The sequence below is a fragment of the Amblyomma americanum genome, chromosome 11, assembly GCF_052857255.1.
Source record: "Amblyomma americanum isolate KBUSLIRL-KWMA chromosome 11, ASM5285725v1, whole genome shotgun sequence".
NCBI lineage: Eukaryota > Metazoa > Arthropoda > Arachnida > Ixodida > Ixodidae > Amblyomma > Amblyomma americanum.
Genome location: NC_135507.1, coordinates 5,503,509 through 5,528,563, shown reverse-complemented (window position 1 = coordinate 5,528,563; position 25,055 = coordinate 5,503,509). Strand labels below are relative to the sequence as shown.

General features: G+C 43.6%; 2 protein-coding genes across 6 annotated transcripts in view; one reads left to right on the top strand and one right to left on the bottom strand.

The window, feature by feature from the left end:
* LOC144111304 (lysosomal protective protein-like) overlaps window positions 1-18,881 on the top strand; it is a 268,952-nt gene extending 250,071 nt beyond the window's left edge. Inside the window, exons 3-12 of one of the 4 annotated variants that reach the window (XM_077644558.1) lie at window positions 78-261; window positions 3,496-3,741; window positions 5,156-5,247; window positions 5,558-5,657; window positions 7,527-7,700; window positions 9,435-9,562; window positions 11,041-11,200; window positions 12,563-12,664; window positions 16,655-16,795; window positions 18,655-18,881. In XM_077644558.1, coding sequence (XP_077500684.1) covers window positions 78-261; window positions 3,496-3,741; window positions 5,156-5,247; window positions 5,558-5,657; window positions 7,527-7,700; window positions 9,435-9,562; window positions 11,041-11,200; window positions 12,563-12,664; window positions 16,655-16,795; window positions 18,655-18,783 — 1,456 coding nt within the window. In that variant the 3' untranslated portion in view covers window positions 18,784-18,881. Of the gene's footprint in view, window positions 1-77; window positions 262-1,269; window positions 1,433-3,495; window positions 3,742-5,155; window positions 5,248-5,557; window positions 5,658-7,526; window positions 7,701-9,434; window positions 9,563-11,040; window positions 11,201-12,562; window positions 12,665-15,225; window positions 15,410-16,654; window positions 16,796-18,654 lie in introns of those variants that run through there. The other 3 variants (XM_077644562.1, XM_077644561.1, XM_077644559.1) reach the window with 3 other exon arrangements.
* A 2,093-nt stretch (window positions 18,882-20,974) lies between these two features.
* Tbh (Tyramine beta hydroxylase) overlaps window positions 20,975-25,055 on the bottom strand; it is a 39,202-nt gene continuing 35,121 nt past the window's right edge. For both annotated transcript variants that reach the window (XM_077644557.1, XM_077644556.1), the window contains one exon: window positions 20,975-23,864. In XM_077644557.1, coding sequence (XP_077500683.1) covers window positions 23,757-23,864 — 108 coding nt within the window. In that variant the 3' untranslated portion in view covers window positions 20,975-23,756. The remainder of the gene's footprint in view (window positions 23,865-25,055) is intronic.

Here is a 25,055-nt window from a genome sequence, read left to right as displayed (position 1 = left end):
TTTGGTAATTGTTTGCTTTATTCTTATCGTAATGCTTTTTGCGCTCTAGACGAGTTTTCGCTTCTTCCTGCTGACAGAACGTACTTCTTGAGCAATGCTGATCAAGGTGCTCCTTGGCGTCTGGGTGGTGCCACTGCTAGCACTTGGCTTCAATCCAAGCGATTGGGAGGTGACCGACTTGCCAGGGCTGTACGAAGAGGTCAACTTCAGGCATTATTCCGGGTTCCTGAGCGGTGCCGAGGGTCGGAAGCTGCACTACTGGTATGCACATGTAGCTGCTCAGAATTTTGAGCGCATGGAAATTTTTCAAAAATGCTTTGGTTTACACACTTAAAGCGAAGACCAGGCACACCCGAACTGTACGATCACTCAATCAATCAATCAGTCAATCAATCAAATAATTAATTATTTAATTAATCAACCAATCAATGAGTCGACCAGTCAGTCAGTTAATAAATCAAATAAATGCACATTATTGCAAAGAAAAATATACAGAAGGTGAAACATCTTCCGAATTTGCGCGGAGCGGCATTTTCGACGTTGTCGGGACTAACGAAAGGGTCGAAAATCCAAAAGGGATAAAGAGAGAGTGAAAGGGAGAGAGACTTTCTTTTTTGAGAACTTGCTCTCTCTTTATACAACAGCCATCAAGTGTGAGGAGGTTCCCCGGATCAGCGAAGACTTAAGTGGCTCGCGTTTTCTACCCGGCGGTTGAGTGACTTCAAAAGAGGCGCGATTGTATTACAGAGATTTCGTCAGGTATATGCGTGGTCATTTCTCTAAGAGGTTACGCCAGTATTTGGATACTGCTTTAAATCGGCGTCAGGGGCTAAGCTTGCAGGTTTTCCTTGCGTAAAGAGTAAGCACACCAAGTCGCACTCAGTTCCATGGAAAAAACTCAGCCTAACCTTATGCGAAGACAATAATGCCTTCGGGCGCTGGAAGCATCTGTAAAAAATGAATAAAAGTAACTCTTACGTCATATACTGCGCTGTCGTAAGCGTCGGTGCAATGTAATAGCAAGGCAACAAAGACAATAAAAAATATCGTCTTGATTTTGATGTGCGGTATGAAAACTTCGTCGAACCGCTAAGTCCTGGCAAGACATCAGTTGTCTATTATCTTAAGCGCCATGCATCGCATGAGGAATCAGAGCAAAGCGGAGCTCGTTAGCGGCAGTGTGCATCGAGCCTTGCTGAGAGTTGTGGACACAGTCTGCGTTACTTCTGTTGAATATGATGCCACTTTTTATGTGTTTGTATTGCAAAGGTTTATGGAAAGCCAGCGATCGCCATCTGACGACCCTGTGTTGCTCTGGCTGAATGGAGGACCCGGTTGTAGTTCGCTTGTGGCGGCTGTCACTGAATTGGGCCCGTTTTCCCTGGGACCACTTGGTGTGAACATGACCTTAAACCCATTCAGCTGGAACCAGGCAAGTCGCGTCGAGAGTTCACCTTATCTAACACTGGACCATAATCGCTGCACAATGATGGCACCTCGGATAATTTTAAACAGTTGACAGGTGACCCAAATCACGGAGAGCTAATTAATGTCTGCAAAAACTTCAATATTTAATACAAGGACATAAATGAATTGAAGTGATCTGCAGATCACAGATGAGAAGTTGGCGAAACGTTTGTGATATCTGATGGTATATAAAACGGACAGCCTTTAATATTCTGCCGATTCGGATTTGTTTAAACTCAGAAGCCAGTAGATGTTCCAAACGACGCAGCCATATTCTAGGATGGGGCGGATCAGGGTTTTCTGTGTAAGTGACTTGGTATCGAATGTTGAAAAAAATTGTTTCTTAAGGAAAGTAAATGGTGCAGTATATGTCTCACTTCCCGGCTGAAACCTCAGAAGTGCCAGAAGGGAAGGGAGAAAGATGGTAGTGGAAGAAGAAAGAGAAAAAGGTGCCGTAGTGGAAGGCTCAGGAGTAATTCAACCACCTAGTAATATTTAACGCGCACTTACATTGCACAGCACACCGCTGTTTTGTGTTCTGCCTCCACCGAGATGCGGCCGCCGCGGAAGAGTTCGAACTTGGGTACTCCGCCTTGGGTACTCAGCGCCCAGACTGCTGAGCCACCACGGCAGGTATCTAGTGGAGCAACGCGCTAAGAGCAGAGCAAGTATCCGAGCAATTCGAGAGCTCTGGTAGAAATAGCATCAACGTGTTTCGACCACGACATACGTATCCTGCGTGAAAGTAACGCCTAGCAATTTGTATTCAAGAACTGCTTTTAGGTACTCTTCTTTGTATTAATACGTCAACAAAGAATTTGATGTGTGCCCGAAGAATTATATGCAAACAGGTTTGAAGAAATTAAAGTCCATATGAAATGTAGCGCGCTACTTACAGATGTTTGAGAAATGCTTTTTAAGAAAGTCACAATCGAGTGGTGATTTCCTTGTATTACAGAGCACAGAATCGTCAGCCTACTCGCGACTGTGGTAGACAACTGATCACTGAAAAAAAGTAGTGGACTCAGAACGTAAGACTATGGATCGCCTGAAAACGTGTGGGTCACCTGTGGTCTGCCGAGTTGAAATATATTTAGAGCGTTGAAAAAGAAAATTAGTTATCCAGTTAACAAGAATTGGGTTTTTTGAAGGCGTTAGAATTACAACCGCCATGTTAGAAAAATCAGTATGTCCGTCTGAAGCCTCGGTTGGCATGTGCGAAATAGAGAAAGAGAAACCCTCAATCACATTGATAGTCTGTATTTTTTTAAAATATAGATTCAACTTTTTAGATTTTTTTCAGCTTGCGTTGGTCTGTGAAAAGTATGTAGCCAACCTGCTCCACCTTTTCACGAGGAAGATGGTTTATGATTTATGGAGGTTTAAAACCCTAACGCGACTCTGGCTATGAGGGACGCCGCAGTGAAGGGCTGCGGAAATTTCGACCACCTGGGGTTCTTCAGCGTGCACTGACATCGCACAATACACGGGCCTCAAAAATTTTGCACCTATCGAAATTCAGCCGCCGCGGCCGGGATCGAATCCGCATCTTTCGGGTCAGTAGCTGAGCGCCACAACCACTGAGCTGCCGCGGCGGCTATCACGAAGAAGAGAGATATCATGTGTGAGTTCAGCTAATTGTGGGATAGTGCGGGCGTCACGACGAAATTGCATGCTAGAGGCCACTCAGGAAAATGTTGTTTTTGTGGAAAACTATATTATGCTTGGGAAATTGCATGTTCCAAAAATTTACATAAATGAGTTATCGGGTACGTAGGCACATATTTGGACAGAATCTGCTTGTTACCGGATGTGTGCAGGGGGCGAATTTTCGTAGCTCGTACATGTACAGTGTTCGGCAACATTGCTCAAGGCCCAGAGCAAGTAGTAAGTGATCGCGTTAAAATTTTGTTCGGCATATTAACTCCTGCGGGTTTCCAAAAGACACGTCGAATGCCCTTCCCTTGAAATCACCCTTGAAATCACCTACTTTTTAGCACTGTTTCTCATTGATCTTTTTAATTCTAGGTCGCAAACGTCATATTTCTTGAATCACCGGCTGGCGTCGGTTACTCTTACGACCCTACTGGAGTCTACGTAACCAATGACACTAAGACAACTGAAGACAACTACTTGGCTGTGCTGGACTTCTTCGAGAAGTTCCCTGAATTCAAGGAGAATGAGTTCTACATTACTGGCGAGAGCTACGCTGGTGTCTACATTCCTCTGCTTGTGCGGCGCTTCCTGCACGACTCGCGAGGCGTTAATCTCAAAGTAAGACGGTCGTCTTCGTCAGTGCTATCTAAATCATTCTTGCTGCAGATGAACATGTCAGCCATGATTCAAACCTACAAGCACTATTGTTGCTTTACAAGGAGGAGATGAAATTTAGACCTTGTGCATAATAAAGGAAAATAAATCATGTGGCCTCCACAGAGAGATGTAAAATGGTCACGTTGTTTATCTACGCCGGTACTAACTTGGGACCAAAGATCTGGGTGCTTCGATGGCTTGCCAATAGGAGTCCTGTTGAGGCCACTCTCGCGTTACAAGTGCATTCCAACCGTTTAGCCATCGTCCCTGTTCCCATAGAAATTAGTATAAACCTTTGCATTAAGATTTGGCTGTGCGTCGCCGTACTTCTTTCTGAGCTGCTGTGCAGGTGGTGCAATCATTGTGACAGCTGCATTGCGAACTATCTATGTGTTAGCAGCAGTCAGAGCATCTTTATTTAGTGCCTGCGCATTCTCGGTGGAAAGGTTTGCATATAATTAAAAGTTATCGATAGGGTAGCGTTTAGATGTCTGTCTGATAACTTCTAAAATCAGACGAGCTATTGACACTCACTCAGGGCAGGGAGTGTGCAAACAAAGCGAGAGCAATAGAAAGCTCATGAAGTCTGCAGAAGGGGAGATGGCGTACAGAGTAATGTACGTCCTACAACCTCCAGCACTGGTAACTTTTATTTAGAATAATTCAATACGACTCTTACTACCCGGCTAGGATACATGGGGGTGAGTCAACGGACCAAGGTTAACCGCTTGTGAAGAATCCATCTAAGGGCGCCAGGGAGGCTGTCAAAATAGTGCTACATTCACAAAGACTGCTCAGAATGCAATGAGTGATATACTAGATACAGTGCATATAAAACAATCCGAAATTGTTTGTCTTCACATGTAATAATATAAACGGCTGTCTTCTTTCCAGACCTGCTACCAAGCAACGAGGCGTAGCATATTTAAATTTTAACCACTTGGCTTTCGTGCAGGCGTTGCGACTTTTTTTGGACGCGGCGGAGTTCGCATTTCTCCTGCATCAATATGCGGCTGCCACGGCCAGGAATGCAGTTCGTGAGCTCAAGCTTAGTATAGCAGAGCACCTAAGACACTGAGCAAAGACGACAGGATATAACGGTGTTTTGAAACTAATATGATATGGTCGCATTCCGCTTTTTTCAGTGTATTCTAAGCGTGTATTACCTTGCCAAGGGAAAAACCGAATTATAATTATAGGTGATCTTAGCAAAAATTATAAAAATGAAGCTGCCGCAACTAAATTTTATTGAACTTGTTGAGAGTCAGTGACCTTCAACTTAGTCAGCATCATGCCTGACCAGACGAACTTTCGTCGAACCCTAGACTACTGTATATGTGTTTAACCCTTGTCATTGGCGTATTTGTTTGCGAAGGGCTTTGCCATTGGAAACGGCGCACTGGACTACGAGCTGCACGGCAAGGGCATCATCTTCTTCGGTTACTACCACGCACTCTTTGGAGACGAGTAAGCTAAATGCAACGTGTTCTTCATTTCACTATGGCACGCATAAGATCGACACTTACTGACTAAATTTGCAGCTGTGTCTCAGAGGGGATAATAAAGGTGAAAATCACTCAAGACGTCCTGCTTATGCAGCTGACTTCCATGTCACGATTCTCCTGGCTAACGCAAGCCAGTTGCTCGGGACATCGCAAATTCTGATACGGTAGTAGCATGTGTGGACAATACTGCCATTGCCGTGCTTACTCTCATCGCTTTTGACCAGATGAAACCGAATTTTAAAGTCAGATGCCTGTAACCTCTTTCTCTTCAGCCTTTGGGACCAGATCACAAGCAACTGCTGCAATAACAGCATCTCTAAGGACACTTGCGACTTCGGATGGACCACCACGGATCCTGCTTGCACCGAACCGGTTTGTTTATACCCTCTTAAATATAAAGACTACTGCATTTATATCAAAATACAAAATATAAAACGATGGACTTATTGCATGGGAAACACTTCTAGGTATATTTTAATGCGTAGTGAACACGGGCATTGGAGGTAAAAAAATTCCGCTATAACTACTTAAAATGGTGGTAGCAGACAGCAAGGAAGGTGGTTCTCGGTAGAGGAACTTGAACAAAGACAAGTCAGTGAAGCTTAGGCTTAAAGACCAACGTTTTGAGATGATGACTTCTCAGCGAGATGATTTGTGCCAACTAAGTCGCCCTATTGCCGAAACGTCGTTCCGCAGTCTGAGGCTTCCGACGTCGCTTTGTTCAGTGTGACATTTAAAACTAGGTTTGTGCGAATACTGCATTTTCAAAATTTACCCGAATGTGAATTGTTTAGCATTCTCACTGAATCGAATACGAATAGTGTTGGTAAATTCGAATTGGATTTTTGAATAACTTAATGACCGAATCAAATCGAATACGAATCGGCAATTTGTTTGAATATGCTCGCTACTTGGGTGAGTATTTGTACAAAGCGAGCAACTGTGCGAGGCAGCGAATCACATCACTAGGGCGGTGCTGCGGCGTGGTGCTATTATTTATCGGGTTATAGATATAGCTCTAAGACGATGCAACACTGGTCTCCACTAGGCGGTCACAACACATGTCAGTATATTAAGTTTATCACTGTCCGGTTGTACGCACATGGAGGTTGCATTCAGCTATAGATGACGAAAGATAAAAAAGTAGTGCTACATCTCAGTACATGAGAGGGGCGAGGGGTTTATATGGGCAATGGCCTCCGAGATTGGGCATCGAAGCAGGGTTTACTGAACCTGCCTTGCCGCGTCGCCGAATCTTGTAGACCATGTACGTATGCGCGTTATGAACGCTCTGACTCAAACTGACCGTTTTTCCGCGCTGAACCCTCCATTCCGGGCCGACCAATCGAGGAAGCATGCTGCGCGGCGTCAGGGTAGGCCTTGTTTTTATAATGGTCGTCTAAGAAAACTACGACGCAGGTCTTACTAGAACTTCGTATTCGAAAAGTATTCAAAAACTTGAGAGTATATTCGGTTTGTTTCAAATAAGTTTATGCATGTGCTATGTTGTTCAATCGATAAATCAAATATATAGTTTTCGCCGACGTAATAGCGAACGTTATCTTTGGGACCGAAAATTGCGGCGAAAGCGTATGCACACATGTTACTAGCGCATAAAAACGGACAAGGAAAAGAGAGGCCACAGGACGCCCGTGTCCGTGTATGTTTTTATGCGCGAGTAACCTGTGTGATGACAACCAAGAAGCCCAATTGAGTGCTTTAATAGTGTGTGCGTTCTGCCAATCCGCTTATCGCCAACCGGCCCCCGCGGATACAGTATGGAAGATAGCCACAGTACAAAAAGATGGGCCGGTGACGTCAGGTGAAAACTATCTATAGAATGGTATTAGAAAACTTAAAATATTCCAAAATACCCACTGAAAGCATTTGTGACAAATGAAGCACGTTCAGGCTTTCGTGGAGTAGTTTGCCTTAGCATGAAATTGCTAGGCTAAGGTTGGTAATGTAAACGCAGGCCTTGAAAGTTTCAAACTTCTGTCACACAACGGTCCCACTCAGACTGTAGACTACAAACACAGGTATTCACACAGTAAATTCACCTCGGGCTGAAATAAACCTGATTGACATTGTGGTATGCAGGACTTCTTAATTGGAAGCTAATAACTGGGTGGCGTTGCGTCAGCCTTGCGAAGGTGTGGACGGACTTACCAAGCTTATTCCATAGCGCTTTTTTAGGCGCACAGCTCAATCTCACCCCCTGTTCCTTACTCCTGCCTGCAGGTCAGCATTGCCTACGACATCTATTTGAACAGGGGACTGAATCTGTACAATCTGTACGTCCCATGTGGTACAGTAGAAGGCCTGCCTACATCGTTGTCGTCGCGCCATCCGGAGGTCACCTCTCAGTACGCAAGCAAGGAGCTCCTGAGGAAGATACTGAGACTTCCGACCTCGGTGAACCACGCTTTCATTTCACGCCTCATATTCAGCGGAATTGGAGACGCAGTGCTGTGCCGCGCAGAATCTGTCGTTGTGGTAATAGTCTCTGAGGTAGCAGACACAGTGTGCAGAGAAAAAAGCGCTCTTCAAACCTAATCGCGATGAGGCTTGAAGCTTTTGCGAACGCACCCGCAGCAGTCGCATTACCTTTTGCTTTTGGTAATGACCGTGCATTTCTTCGTAAACCACAGAAAGGGAGAGGGCCGAGCATCGTAACACTCCTCCCCATCAAATATTGTGCCCCCCTCAGAACCCTTGTTAGGGCTCCAAGCTTTAAACAAAATCATCGTTGTCGTTATCGTAGTTATTATACTCAGCATCAGTAAGGTAAGCTCGTCTGCGCGACACAAACCTATAATCGTCTTCGTGTCTTTCTTGCTCTGTTCTCGTGCTGCTACGTGCACTGAATACGAGACAGACTTATCGTATTGACCTCCACCTGCAAGCAAGTGAGCTCCAAATGCGAGCCAAGCTCGATGATTTTGAGCTTTGGTGCTTGCCAATCAAGTCACTACCTGTAAAAAGGCGTTTTTCCAACCTTATCCGACCTTTCAGAACCGACGAGTGTTGGTCAGGATTTGCAGCACTGCCGCGTACACTCCGCCTTCTGGCAGCCATATTCGCTAAGTGCTTGGCAGCTGAACAAGCGCCACGGCACTTTTGATTCAGTTGATCATGTCTGATGTCAGTAGCAACGCAAGCTGATAGGACAAAAAGCGGAAATGAGTCTTATGGCAAAATGACGTTGACTATCGACGGAAGAAGAAAATGTGAACATTGAGCCATGGCGAGTTCACGAAAAGGGTTAGACATTCGTAGACTGCTTAATTTACTTCGCGTTGGTTTGTCATGTACGCATAGGGGCTTAACGAATAGACACAGTGTATGGAGAAATTCGGGCCAGGCAAAATCTCTGTATTGTTGGGTTGAATAAACGTTAAGAAAAAAAACAGCAGCAGCAGGAGAGAACACTGTAGCTTACCAAGCTTGACCACTTCTAGCAATCCGTTCTGAAGCGTACGTATTAGGCAAACACGCACCGACCGGGGATCGCTAAAGCTGTTTTATGCATGAAGATCTTTTATACTTAAGATGAATGTTTTAAAGCTGTTTTATGCATGAAGATCTTTTATACTTAAGATGAATGTTGTGAAAGAATGATAAATTTAGACTTGCAAAATAGACTAATGCCAATTTTCGTCACGGTTGGCAGTAAAATAATTGAAGGTTCGTGAAATATGCACTGTCAGCGTCAGATGAAACGTGAACATGATAATTGAAACAGGAGACGCAAAACTAGAAGATTTCTTTAAATAGAGTACGCATAATAGAACATCTTATATCCACCTCTATGGCGCAAAAGCCTAAGTGAAAATGTTTCACTTACTCAGTTTGGTTTTCATTTAAAGGTGATCGTATATCCGCCTTGCTGCTGAGAAGCCATATGCTTATTAATATCGTTTTATGCTGCCATAAGCCACGTTAGGAGCCTTGTATATGTGTATCAAGCCAACCGGAGACGATAAGAAACAATTTCTTGGGTTTGTAAAAGAGGTCTCTATAGAAGAAGAAATTGCGCACTCTTAACGTAATTCTCTGAGGACACTAGGTGCAATGGGACGTACAATGAACATCTCCTAAATTCAAGAACTCTGCCTAAAGTGCCGCATTGACTTCTCGACTGACCAGATGGAGAAAACTAACAGCGCTAGCCCCAACTGCTACAATCAGGATCACCTGCTGCTTTACTACAATCGACGTGACGTCATCGAGGCTCTGCATGTCGAGGAATCTCCGCTGCGGTGGGTGCCGTGCACGTAAGTCCATGTATAAAATATTCATTTTTTTTGCAGTTACTTCCAAGAAAGTTTACTGAGGGGCATTTGACCGTGTAACAACCAATACAGACGATATATGATTGATGCTTCTGCTGTGATGGCATTGTTTATCTTGGCGCGAAGAGTTTCAAATTTGAGCTATGCTGCCATTTGCTAGGTGGCAAATGATTTCACTTTGCAGTAAAGTCATTGTGGCCGTGGTGTGAAGCGTTTGCCAATTATTCTCTTTACACTGCGTCACTGATTACATCACCAAGGCGCAACTATAGCTTTGCGCGGCGTGCCTTGAAGATTCCTGTTCCGCATCATACAAAGCCCATGAAAAGAACCCTCTTGATATTATAGACGAGACGTCAGCTTGATCAGAGTTGCATATTGTGCTAGGGATGTCCTGTCATAATTTAAACCAAATCATTTAATTAGGAAGTAATAGCGAGTGCGTTTTGTTCATATTCATTTGTTGAATTTGGTGCGCGCAATCCAGCATAACCCCATTGGTAAGAATGTCAGTATATGTGCGCATGATTTGTTTGGTGTTCATATGGGGGCCGTAATGGGCCGTCAATGGCTGGAGGTGTTAGATTGCTTGATTTTATGAGCGCTTAAAAGTCCCAAGACGAGCTAATTTCTACGTAACGGCTTCTTACAGCAGCAGTGCCCTAAGTAAAGCAAAATTTAGCGCCTTAGTGCAGTGTAGAGTGCCGTAAAACAGTGTATATGTGGATATGTATTTCTCCCGACAAAAATTTCTTCTGCTCTGTGCAGTCATGAAATATGCTGTTTAAAAATATGAAATTTTAGGCATTTTTTAGGTACCGGAAAACAGTTCTTGATTCATAGGGATAAGACAGGCTAATACAAATATGTCTATGGCCAGATGCAACTTAAGTCAGTAGTGAAGCTCCGCCTACATTCAGGACAGCCACACACAAATACTCTGCGAGAAGAATGTAGCCTGTTGTTAGTAATGTTGCCACAAAAATCGCAAGCTAATCACAATTAAAAATTACTAGCGCTAAAATTTTGGTGCTTCTAACTTGTTTGATATAGTTCAGATAATTAAAGGTGATAGCATTTACTGCTGTAATTATCTAGTGGAGTAATGCAGCATACGGTGGTCCATGAATCATTGTTACCAACTGCTGTTTTTTTTTAATTTGTATCCGGCTTTAAAATTCAACAACGGTAGGTTTTGGGCCAGTTGGTCCGACATACTTGTAGGGGTAAACAACGCGACTTCAAACAGAACGAAGGCGACAACTGCACAGGACGAGCGGTATCCTGTGCACTTCTCGGTATCCTGTGCAGTTACCGCTCGCCCTGTGCAGCTCTCGTCTTTGTCCTGTTTGAAGTCGCGTTTTTCCCCCACAAGTATGCCGGATATAAAAATTCGTTTTGCTATCGAATATATGCCTGACTGCGTCTAAGTCATTCCATCGTTTCTTCTGTCCTTACAGCGACACGTTGAACTACACCCAGCAGTACGAGACCGTGCGGGAAGTGGTACGAGAGTTGATCGACTCTGATCGCTTGAGGGCGCTCATCTACAACGGCGACGTGGACATGGCCTGTCCTTTTCTCAGCAACGGCTGGTTCGTTCGCAGCCTGGGAGTGACGGTAATTTACTAAACGGGGGAAACAGACGGACTTCGTTGGAACTCTTACCGTCGTTTTAGCGGCGAGGCTTACAGCTTCTAGGCGCCAAGTGATGGTCATACGGACTCTGGTGACAACGCCATTCAGTTTTTTTTCTCAGTAGAAATTGATTGCTTGGCTGTCCGTATGCAATGCGATGTTTTTGAGGTAAAAAAAGATGTGTGTGCAAAATTGGGTTTAGAAATGCAACGTTGTTTTTTTTCTTGCCGTTGGATTCAAATTCGTGACATTAAAAGGACTCCGTGATTGCCCTTCAGAGGAGAATGGCGGTGTAGCCTAACCTCATGGATCCGCACTTAACAAAATTGTCTTAACTCCACCACAGTTTGATTTGGAAAACCGACGGCAGCGACATCTGTATGTCAATTTTTCTACCTTTCCTTGCTTAAATGAGTTTCATTTTGAGTGCAAGTAGCATGCTTTGCCATTAGAACGCTGTAATCTACTGACGCAGGCCAACTCTGATTTATCGTCAGTGTCTCCTTAAACTATGACATGACACAGTATCCTAAATATTGGTACGGGAAAGGAAGACAAAAATAAATAAAACGGCAGCACTTTCAGTGTGACCTATACTCGATAAACTATCTCTCGTCTCTCTACTCTTGCCTTCTCTCTCAAGGAAGAGCCATACTAACTCCTAATTATAGATACATGAGCTGTGCTAACTACACGACGATGGGATTTTAAACACGCAGGTTAACATAAATCACCTAAAATATCGTAGGCTCCGAGGACAGCGCACCGAATTGATGAATGACCTTGTACGAATAACTTAGACCGAGGAACTATTGCTAAGAGCAAGTAGTTAGATTACATTCTAGTTACCAGAAGTCCGTAGTGTATCTGACTGGTATGCAGCATGTCCAGGACGTGATCAAACGATTGCATTAGCCTACAGACACCGCTTACAGCCTCTTTAAGTGCCCACGACGGATGGCTCTTGTAAAATGAGGGCTTATAGAATTCTTTTCATTTATTTTATTTATTTAATAGACACTTTCATCTCCTCTGCCACATCACAAAAAGGGCTGTGTTGCAGACAGTTTTACAAAATATGTAACCCAAATAATGCTCAAGGTTAGGTGAATTTGTTTTTTTAAAACCACGGTCCTACATAAATCGGGCCCTCACATGTCCATAAAAAAATTGAAAAAATAAAACTGCCGTCTTATTACGCCGCCGAGGTATGTTCGCATATGGAAGGTAACGTCCTTGACGATTCAATGAAATAGAATTTCAATGAAATAGAAGGATTCAATGAAATAGAATTTCAATGTTGCGCATGCTTGTGCAGCTCATTCTTCTTTTCTTATTTAACAGCCCACATCTGTATACAAGATGTGGCATACCGGCACTGCGATTCCTGTCATCTCTGGATTTGTCCAGACGTTCACGAAGAATGTTACATTCGCCACCGTCTTGGTAACTTGTTTTTTTCCTTTTTCTTAGTAACAAGCATACCATATCAGCGAACTTCTGATTTGTCCCACAGAAACGCGTGATACAGTTAGATATCGCTAGAATGAAACACACTATAGGCCGCATTCACGTGATGTCAAAGACATCATTTTGTTGTACTGTGCACAGTTTCAGCGGTGCAGGACGGAGCAGGTGGCGATAAGCCGATTAGTCAGGAGCCCTTCCTTTTGCCGGCCGCTGAAAATGCAGTTCTTAGCTTGAAGTCTCGAAGAATTCCTCGCATTCAAAACTCATTTCGGAGTAGTCAGATTTGGCTGTAACCAGACTAATTTTATTCCAAAAGGAAATTAAACTGTCAAAAACAAAAAAAATGTCCCGTCACATCGAACTAGAAGGATAATAATGAGGTGGAGCGCATATAGAAGGTTCTCTCAGATCATGAATACCAGTTTACCAATATCCCACAAGAGAAAAGTATACAACAGCTGTATCTTACCGGTACTCACCTACGGGTAGAAACGTGGATGATCCACAGTCTGCGACATGTTACTAGCGTTTAAATACACACAAAGGACAGAGAGCAGAAACACACAAGACGGACGCTAGACTTCAACTCAGCACTAGTAATATGTCGCAGTCTGTGGATCAAAAGCACCAACTAGCCTAACTTAATTCTTTAAACGTGGATGCTAACGAAAAAGGCTCAGATTAAGTTAAGGACAACGCAACGAGCCATGGAAAGAAAAATGATAAATGTAACGTTAAGGGACCGGAAGCGGGCAGAGGGGGTGAGAGAACAAACGCGGGTTAACGACATCCTAGTCGAAATCAAGAGGAAGAAATGGACTTGGGCAGGGCACGTAACGCGAAGGCAAGATAACCGCTGGTTCTTAAGGGCAACGGATTGGATTCCAAGAGAAGGGATCCTAGCAGGGGGTGGCAGAAGGTTAGGCAGGCGGATTAGATTAGGAAGTTTGCAGGCATAGGGAGGGCGCAGCTGACAAAGGACAGGGTTAATTGGAGAGACATGGGAGAGGCCTTTGCCCTGCAGTGCGTGTAGTCAGGCTGATGGTGATGATGACGATGATGATTATGATCAAGCAATCGCAATGTGCAAACCTTTCCTTTCTTTTTTAAACGATGCCACCGTTAAAAAATTTGGCTTTCAGTGCAACGTTCAGAAATTTGTGGCTCCTTTACGCCTAAATCTCCCCATATATTTCGCGACTTGCAGCTTATATTAATGCCCATAGGAGCGTAACTTTGGCCCTCAATCACGTAGTTATGCCATCCACTGCTCATTCGTTATGATAAAAGACAATCAGGTTTTTGACATTTGGCACGAGGGTCATCCATAGGTGTAGTAAACTACCTTGCCGCTCACTTCAGTCTTATTTCAAGGAAGTCAAACTGCGCTCCCTTTTGTCAAGTTAAGGTTAAGAATCCGGAACCCTGTCTTCCGCTACAGCAGCGCTCTGAGCTCAGGCGCTAAGTATTTGAGAATTCAGCATCCCGAATCACGGCCACAACGAAGATTTGCCGTTTTCTAGGGCTGTACATGCATGACATGTCTGTTTCTGCTGATCTGCTCTCTATACTCGAATTTAACTTGAACATGCAGACTGCGACTGATGTCTGTACTTCTTCAGTCATACATTTTTCGGAGCGTATGGCTTGCTAGGACAATAATGGCCTTCAAGTGGCAGGAAACATTTTTTATAGGATCAGTAAAGCGAACTTGCATATAACTGGTGATCCTTTTTGTAATAAATAACGCATGATACAGGAGAAAAATCGCGCTTGACGGCTGCAAGCTTGCTTTCTTTGCGACATTATTCTCAGGCTTGGCACACTGTAAAAGAGCTAGTAAGCCCTCAGTGCCAATCAAGCGGCTTTTTTAGATACGGCATTTAGGTTCAACGCTGCTGTGCCGCTTTGCAAGGAAACGTAGTAGCTTAATAAATGAAGGACGCCAACAGTCACTGAAACGAAGGAGCATAGAGCATGTTTTTTTCTTAAATTTGTGGCGTTCATCAATGGGAGATTACTAGGATAATTATTTCAATGATAACTGATTAGAAAGCAGAAAAAAGCAATTACATGCCGCAGGTGGGGTCCAAACCCACGACTTACGAATATTCTCACTGCATGGACAAAACACTGCTTCAAGGACAAGGGCGTAAAAAATACACACACGCAACGCTGTTTTATAACAATAATGGCGCCCGACTGACTGTGAATCAAGTTGTGAAAATGTCGCTTTATGAACTTGGGAGCATGCAAATTAACAACCTGAGCTCGCCTAGTCTTTTTAAACTTACCAGGGGATTCCCTTCTTTTACTAGCAGCAATATTTTAGTTGCAATAACTGACTGGTAACCAATGTGTCATACAAGATAGCTTCAGGATGGGGCCGAGTGTTTTCAAGTCTTTAAAGAATTCGTGCCATGGAAGTGGAAGAGTTGATATTTTCTTTTGTAAATGTCTAATGAGTCTTCGTGATGCTAAGGAAGTAAGAATGCTTGGCTCACTTATTTTATTGAATCCTTATTTTGTTGTTCTAGGGCGCTGGTCACAAAGCTCCAATGGACAAGCCCGCCGAAGCTCTGCATATGATTACAAACTTTCTCTCGCAAACGCCCTTGGAATGATCGGGCCCTCTGCTTCCTCTAAATTCAATGGGACTAAAGCAAAAATCAACTGATGACTAGAACTGTAATAAAGATTTTCTGGCAATTCAAAAACTTCCTTGACTGCAGGTGACATGATCCAGTCGCTATAATAGGGCAAAAGAAGAAATAATCAACATGCTTTCGTTCGTAGTGTTCAAAGTAAAATGCTTTGTGTATTCGAGCGTCGTAGATAATTCGCACCTGCTAACAAACTATGTACAGTTTGTATTATAGGACAAGCAAGAAAACAGGCTATTCGCCTTTCTGCAGTGATGTGTGCCACGGTGGGAACATTACATCAATTATAGCTGAGTCATTTAGGAGCGAGAATAGGGTAATCTCTCCAGTTGAGAGAGCAACGCAGGACAGCACAGTAGAAAGCAACTTAGAACTGGCCAGTCTTAACTGGAAATATCCCTCAATGCACACCCGCAGGAATAGATGAAATTCCAATCAAGCTGATTAATCAACTTGGGCTAAAAAACAAGGAAACGTTGTTAAAAGCATTGGAGACAGTCATAACAAATAAGCAAATTCCGCACAGCTGGAGACAGAGCAAAATAAACATGATTTTAAAGGGAAAAAAAGATAAGATGTGCAAAAACTCCACGAGACCGATTACAATAACATCTGTTTTATACAGGCTGGCAATGCAAGCCGGTGGAATTAAAAAGACATAAGGTAATAAGGTAAAGTAATAAGGTAAAGTAATAAGTAATAAGAAATATCGCACGGACTGCGTAAGGTTTGAAAATAAGGTGTTTATTCGAAAACGAAATGTTGTTATTTGTGTTTATAGAGCAGGTTATTTTCTGTATGTCTTTCAGGCTACGTTTGCACTACCGCACATCTCTACCGGTCTTGTATGCTTAGCTCTTTGACATTTTACTTTTTGTTTGGCTCATTTAGCCCTTTTTTTCTTGCTTATATTCACTCATATTACGTTGACCTGCCTATGCCCTTCTCTGTTTAATCTAAACATAAAGGACGTAATTGAAGTCATGTACTTCTAAAATTTGAACAGCAGTGGGTTGGTGCGGCGCTGGCGACGAGAACAAGCCGCTTGAGCAGAACTTGAGAGATGGAGCACTCTCGAATGGTGCTGGCAGGTGACATACAAGCGACGAAAAGAAAACGCAGTGTGTTTTTTTTTTGTTCATGCTAGGTTTCACTATACAAGCGCGTTGAGACTCAAGCACTGAAATTAACTTCGTCAGAAATAATTACCATATTGAAACCAAACTCTGACGTCATTTTGACCTGAATAACGACTTCTGTTGGTGCGCTCTCACTGAAACTGGAAATGCCGATGATATTTCAGGGAGCACGAAGGCGAATCAAAGCCTCTTGTTGCCGAGAACAGAAAACTGGGCGAGTTGGAATGTATTCATCTTTAAGCAGCGCGAAACACAGGACAAGAGGAAGAAACATGAGACGACACGAGCGCTTTGCGTGCGCACTGGTGAGTAATGTCACGAGAAATTCTAGTTTCTTTTATTACGTGCTTTAAAAAAACACCGAGTACAAGATGTTGTTAAAAAACAAAACAAAAAAGAAACGGGCTTCTGTGCCGTATATCCCGGGAACTAGTGAATGCCTAGCCCGTGTCCTACGGGAGTATGACGCGCAGGTGGCACATGTCCCGGCCAGAAAGATGCGCCATCAGCTTGTTAAGGTGGAAGACACACTGCCAAAAAAATCCTCGGCGCAGGTTGCAACGGTGTGTATATCAGGGAAACAGGAAACTACCGGAAGCGATTACAGCAGCACGCTCGGGACGTAAAGAACGAAAACATTCGCAACAACGCCTTAGCGGAGCACGCCGTCGTGAATGGCCACAAAATTGACTGCGACAAGGCAAGGATCGTCGCAACGGAAAAAGCAGCAGCATCACGGCTACATTTGGAATCCCTAATCATACAAACCACATCACACACGTTCAACCGGAACGAAGGAAATATAAACCCGATATACGCAGGCTCCTTGCGCCGATTATTCAACCATATTTAAACGCCCCGTGTTTGGTGATGAATTCATTGTGAACAAGACTTCCGTGTGAAAGCCAAAACGTCAAGAACGAACCTTTTTTCACTTGTCGGCGTCTCATATTTTTCAAATGTTTCTTATATACACTTGTGAACAACGTCTTGAAAGCGTTTGTTTCTGGACTAGGGAGGCAATATGCATTTGTATCTTCTCATTTCCTGCTTCATCCTCATGGGTCTTCATGGTTGGGAGCTACTTCTTGTCACCTCACGGTTGAGAGGTAGCATTGAGAGTCGCGCTTCTGACGGTTCCCGCGCATTATGAATTCCGCGGGTTTTCTACAACGGAGCACCACTGTCTTAGCACGATCATAAAGAGATACCAGAAAGTCAGATCTTCAGTCGGTTGCAAAAAAAGCATTCACTTGACCAAAAGCAAATGCCTACGAGGGGAAAAACAAATAAACGAGGAAATGAACTTTCAGCTTGATGTTCTCAGTTTTCACCTTTTCTGCTATCGTTATCATTCATTCCTTTGACATTTAGCAACGAATGACAGTGCTCTTCGGCGTGAAATCTTGCATTTAAAGGTGCGCTAAAGCCCTCAATTTTCCTATTTGCACGTCAAATGTTCATTTCTTATTTTTGTAACAATCTTTTTCACGTAGAGTTTTAACCTTTACTACCATGAGGGCTGGCGCTGTAAAGAAATTAGTAATGGTTTTATTGCGCAGGGAAAATTCTTGTGAACAGCTAACATAAAAAGCTCGTGCGTTTTCTTCTTAATTTTATTGAAAGGAAATTTTATTCAACAATAGTTTTATTTTTAATTACTGACCCACTCTACCAGCCAGTTTAAAATCAAATGAAGTTCTAAATTCCGCCCAGAAATTACGTATATGTTGGTTAAACTTGGCGCATAAATAAGTAAAATGGCTATAGCTGCCGCTTCCCCCTTTCAAGGGGCTCCGAAAGAGGCCCCGTGAAGTCGCAGGATGTCAGTTATGTTAAAGAACGCTGCTTCACGAATATACTCAGAAAATTTGTTTCGAAACTTTTTTCTCTGGTGCCTAGCATTCAAAATAGTGGAAAGCAAACATATAGTTTGTGCGGAGCAGATTCTTGTAATCGCTGTTCATATTAAATAGACCTTGAACGGAGCACTCTGCAAAGTTGCGGCATGCCTGAGATGTTAAAGGACGCCGCTTGACGTATATCATCCAAGAATAAAGTTTTCAAGGCATTTGCTAGCCGCTGAGTTATCTTTAGTCAAAAATTGAATTTCATCCTTTTTGTGATTTTCCCTCTCTTTTCGTCGTTTTTTGCACGCTGAAAGGCCGCCGCTTCTACACCGGCCTCAACGCCGGGGGCGGAGCTTCCTGACTCGCCGGAGCTACGCCGCTTATTGGCCGTAGCCATGGCAGCTGCCTCATGTGTTATCGAAATAACCAATAGCCATCTCTGAACTGGTATACGCAGGCGGTGTGCTCCGGAAAGTCGCCGGAAAGAGCTCGCCAACTTTCGCGCGTGATTGTGGGTTCTGTGGTGCGTGTAGAAGTGCATTATTTGGCGCAATGTTCATGACAAAACCAAGTTCAATGATTAAACGAGTTGATGTGTTCTCCTCGGAAAGTCTTTCAGAGCGCCTTTAACAGTTATTTGCAATAGAAAATCGACGAAGCGGAAATGTTTTATAAACATATACGTACTCGAACTTTTGCAGGCGCGATAAGCGATGCCCAGTTTTTCTGTCAAGCTGTAAGCCCACGTCGTGGTTTTTATTCCTTCGAGCAAACCTGCTCCCGATGGAAAAAAAAAACCTTGATTACAGAAGACCACTACTCTCGATTACGCTACAGAAGTAGAGAACCATCGGTTTCGACATCAGTAAATTCAGTTGAGAAACACTGATATTCCACCCTTTTTATGTAAAAGAAATATGTGGATGAGAACACTTTGAAGTGTCGAGGAAAAATGGCAGTCAATTAAAAATATTCTCCACTTCTTTCCATCATCTCGAGTTCTCATCTGTAACGTAAAAAAAAAAAAAACACGACGCTGAGCGACTCTGAGGAAGTCCCATGTCTAGACACTGCTTAGAATATATATCAGCACTATATTAATAATACATTACAGGCTTCTTTGAGAAAGTTACAACATTTACATGAATAAATTGACAGGCAGAAGCAAAACCTTTATGGGAAGGGTGCACAATACAAAAACAAATGAAACAAAATCAATGCCACAATCCAACATGCGCCACACACACACACACACACACACACACACGCACGCACACACACACACACACACACACACACACACACACACACACACACACACACACACACACACACACACACACACACACACACACACACACACACACACACACACACACGCACGCACGCACGCACGCACGCACGCACTTCATTTTCATTGAAGCCGCTGTAACGCCAACACTGATTCAAGTTTACTAGATAGAAGTGGCAAATACGACATTAAAGGCTGACAGCTATTGAAAAAAAGAGTAGTGTCCAGGATTGCAGGTGTACGAGGTTACCAATTAGGTGTTCCTTTGCTGTGTGGACCATTGTGCAGCTTCAGCAGGCAAACCACGAAGAAACTATTTTAAGAGCAAGGCTCCCTGCGAGCACCCAGCTTTAAGATTCTTCCTAATCTCTTGTACTAGTATTTTAGTGTTGCCGAATTTGTTGAAATCTTCCCGAATCGGATGCGCATCAATCCATCACTTGCACACGTATTCGTAAAAGTCATCGCACGGGTCCGCGGTCTGGTTGATTGAAGCCAAAATGAGCTTGGCTGAAATAATATCCAGCAGAGAACACATAGTTGGTCGCTACAGAGCTCAAGACCATCTGCCGCAACAAAATATTTATTGCAGCCAGTACTACTTATGTGTAATGACAATTAGGACAGTTGTGTGCTTGTGTGGCATGTCATTTTGTATTCCTGATGTCTTTTAAGCAGCGCCTACGTTTGGGAAGATGATCAACCATTGCCTCTGTGTTAGCATTGTTGCTGGACTACACCATAACGTTTTTTAATTGGCATTCTGTAACTACGTTGGATTTGTAAATAATTCAGTTCTGCCTTTTTTGACCTTATCATACAGATGTCACAAACTAGGGGTGCTGTAATTAACTAGCTAAAGACGCAAATGAATTTTGTATACAAGGGCTGGAGCACTCCTAATGTTTTAGTCCACTTTACTATTTGCAACAGTAAGCCATAGCATACAGCGTTTTTCAGATAATCTCTCTTTAATTTGTGGACTCTCTGTCACCTGTTTCTTTCTCATTTGAAATATATTACACACCAGGGATACCTTAAGGCTAATTGCACAGTCCACGTTTTACAAGGAGCACGTTCATTCGCTGGAATCTAAGCGAAAATTTGACGTCATCGCCATCTAGACCGATCGGCGACTTTTGTGACTAACGCATTGCATGCAGCACCATGATATGAAGTGCCATGGTGGACAGATGGCAATTGCATTGAATTTATTTGAATTAATTTCACTTCCACCTGCCTCAGTTGGTAGGCTGTGATGACGTAACAGCGACTTTGCGACATTTATGACAGATGCATGAAGGGAAATCACATGATGTTGCATTAACGACAACAGTCAGGATAACGTTTCAACATTTATTGTTTCCACATACATTTGCCTGTATTTCAATGTCCAGTTATACTTCCCAGACCCGGCACAACACTAGTCGGGTGGTCTGTTGTAACCGAGCAAAGAAAGGCGTTAAAGCAAAAACAATACGTGCTATCAAATTTATAGACATTTTAAGCTCTTGCCCTGGCGTTCCATTCGTCGTTGCTCCAGTCATATACTTTTTTCGCGATGTTTTTGAAGAAAGAAAGTAACAACACTAACAAATCGTGCCAGTCGAACAACTGTTGCATCAGTTACTTACAATACCTGCCGGCAGAGATCCGAGCTCTCACACAGAGGATAGCGGAAAGAAGAGGAAAGGGGCGGAAGCGCTTTTATTCGTTTATGCTGAAACAAAGTAGAACCCTGTGAGACACTCAACGGTGGAAGAGGCTCTCCTACTCACATCCCATTCAACCTTTTCCCTGATGTCCACATATCAGTCGTAACAGACTGTACAACCGGTAACCAACGATTTTGACCCTCGACCTATGTGACAATGCGACAGCTAGGCGAGTAACTTGCGGAAAAATAACGGTCGTGCTATGTCCAAGCGAAAACTCCCGCGTTTACCTGCTGCCATAGGAAAATGTTGCGCACGTGGCCCTAAGCCATAAAGTACATGAGTGCGGGAAAGTTAACGCTGTCAGTAATGCTATTTGCGGTCACGTGGTCACAGCTTTGCCGGTCAGCAGGTGGAGTTGCAAATGCGGAGGTTCTTTAATAAGGTGCATCTGGTGGAGAGTTGTAATTGCTTAGATGTGCCTTTGAGTGGGTGCAATTGTGAGGGAGCTCGTTCAGAAACTTGGGGTGTCTTTAGACCAGTGCAGCTGAAATGGCGAGGTTGCGGGTGTTAGCTGTGCGTATGAGTAGATGGAATTGTAGGGCCGCGGATTACGGTAGAGTAAACATGGCGATCTCAGATCTTCGTCTCCAAGGCGCACAGAGTTAGTTTCTGAGTCTATCGTTGTTTTTCTTTTTCACTTAAGCAAGCTAGCGTGGCAGAAGCCAGCTGCTGGCTTCAGTGACAGCAGTCGGGGAGGCGTGAGTGTGAAATAGTTGTAGTGAGCAGACAGCATCGTGAGGAACAATGAATAACTAGATGGAAAGGGGACAGCATAAGCGTTACCCGTATCTTGTCCTCTCCTTTTTTTATTGAGTCTGCCCCCGCTGTTAATTACGAACAAAGTGGATTCACACGATGAAGAAATTGCCAATGTGGAGCGCGAAGTGCGCATCGCGTAGCCTGATGTAACCGGCTCCTGATAACCGATTTGCCTTAAAGGTGGATGTTGTCGAAAGGGCAGAGATTTTCCTTTCGGTGAAAAAATAGCATCTCGAAGGAAAAAAAAAGTCGCCTTTAGACACTGCGTTCTACTTCGTCTTCGGCACAAATGGTTCAGGATAGGAATAAACATTTCTTGAACACGCAGGGGTATTCGTAGGTCAGAGGGGTGTCAGGACATGCCACGCTCTTGTACAGTGATTGACGGAGCTTCTCCTTTTAGCTAGCAGCTCGGCTGTCGAGGGTTCATCCAAGCTGTCTCGAGCTGTTCTTTTCTCTTGTGTAAAAGCAGTGGACAGTCCGCTGAATTGCAACTTGCCGATCTGTCCGCTCATTTAAGTGCAATTGCGTGAGGCGATGAATTCATGCTAGGGTTCTCGCATCATGTGAATCAACCTTAAGGAGTCATGGGCATTGCGAACGCGGGACCATTTACAGCACTGTTCACAAACAACAACGCACAAAGCGCGGGGGCTTAAAGAAGCGCGCAGATCACGCTGAAAAAGGGTAAACAATTGGTCCACCGTGTTCCAGCTTTTAACGCCGATGACCTGCACTGGAAAGCAGAGTCGTCAACTTTTTCCCTGAGACTGTTAACCCTAAGGGCGCGACATGCGATGGGTACACCTGGGACGTATGCGTGGACCAACATATATACCTCACAGCTTCGAGGCGAAGCTTATTTACAACATCACAGTACACAAGACCACGGCGTGTACTAACTGCTTGTGCAAAAACTTCTTTTTGTGACCTTAAAAAGAAATGACAAAGCCGGCACTTGATGCTTTGACAACAATCAGCGCACCTTGCATGGGTAACAAAGCAATACGGTTTAAAGCCGTTTTCGAGCAGTATGCTCGACGCTACCCCATAAAGTAAACTTAATTTTCCGCCGGGTTAAAATATGACTACATACCGCCTTTCGTTTTGTGTCACTGTACGTTTTTTTTTTGTTTTAAGTTGACTGTGGGACAACAACTGCGGGGTCTGAAGACTTGCCGCGTAAAGCTGATCAGCCAGCCTAAAAGCTTTCATAGTAAGATGAAAGGAACTTTTCTGACGCTGCGCCACAGGAAATATTTCGCTGTGTTCGGACCAGATATGACCTCTGCGATCCGCTACTACTCGTGCCCCGCCTTTTCCCCATGTATCACGACAATACCTCAAGCAGCACTCAGCAGTTAATTGTAATACCGCATGTGACGCAACGCTCGGCTAACCGAACAGTTTCACACAGTCACCGCAGCAGATTTTGAGCCATGGGCCGCATGAGTAGTTTCCCAGTTGGTAGGACCAAATAACACTAGGCATCTTGGGATGTTAGTGATTGGAGGAAAGGGGTTTTCGGGAGGACCTCCACAACGAGAGCAAGACACTGCGGCTTGTAGAAGGCCTGAAACGCTCCCATCGCCCCCTCTCGGTGCACAACAAAGTTCCACTAAGCGGCGGCACTGATGGTCTCTCGTGCCTACTGCTCTTGTTCGAGCTGCGGCAGGCCGTCAACCTCCGGGCAATTCCTGGATGGTGGCGGGAGCGGGTACATGATCTCAGTCACCGGCATGCCTTCCCAGCTGCCCTGCGGTTGTGTTTGATGCAAGCATCAGTTGTGCGTTAAATAGCCACCATGGCAGTTGAACATGTTCGAAGATGAGAGGCGCTAGAACAACATATGCGAGCAGACTATTACTACGGCTATTTCCAACTACTCGCATTGCTCCATACCTAACAATTTCGGACAAAAACATTTTTCAGCAGGAAATAATTTGTGAACGCAATTTTTCATAGATTGTACGATTTCACTACATCAAGCAAGAGACTATAGCGCCGAGTAGAGAGGACACAGAAGAAACGAAAAACACGAGCGCTAACTTCTAACAGATTTTACTTCACACATGCAACATATATATATATATATATATATATATATATATATATATATATATATATATATATATATATATATATATATATATATATATATATATATATATATATATATATATATATATATATATACACATCAAAGACACGTCATCACTTGTGCTAAGAGTGCCGTTGCCTCAGGAACAAGAGTTCTTTATCACATAGAAAGATAGAGGGAGTGCTTACACATGTCTCGCCCGAAGCATTTATCCTTTGAGCTTCAATTATTAATCGTGTGGTCATGTCGCTACTTTTTGCTAGCACAGCAGTTTTTCCAAAAATTGGTTTGCACGTTTTAGATGCGCATGAACGAGTGTGGCCAACAAGTGATTTCTCTTTCCCGTTCTTGACGTCGCGTGCGTGTTCCATCAATCGCTGATTGAGGCACCTCCCCGTCTGGCATGTGTGAAATAAAATTACATGTAAAATAAATGTTGCATGTCTGAAATAAAATTTGTTGGAAGTTAGCGCTCATGTTCGTTTCTTCTGTGTCCTGTCTACTCTGCGCTATAGTCTCTTGCTCGATCAAGCACCAACAAGCCCAAAAAGCCCCGCTTTTCACTACAGCAATCAATATGTTGGCAGATTTGTGATGGGCAGGCTTGAATTTTTTGTTATATTGACGTTTTTGCTATATTCAAAAGTGTTCCCCGTTGGTTTTCTACGGCACTCTTAACTGCTCGACGCGAGCGATGGAAAAACTTTAAAAGATTTTGGTACACATCGGAAGAATGAACCATTACTTTTAATACTTCCATAACAATAGGTCTTACAATTTTTCAATATTCAATATTTTTTTCCGAAAATCTTGGACATGAGAGCACGTGTAGACTGAGCGCACGTC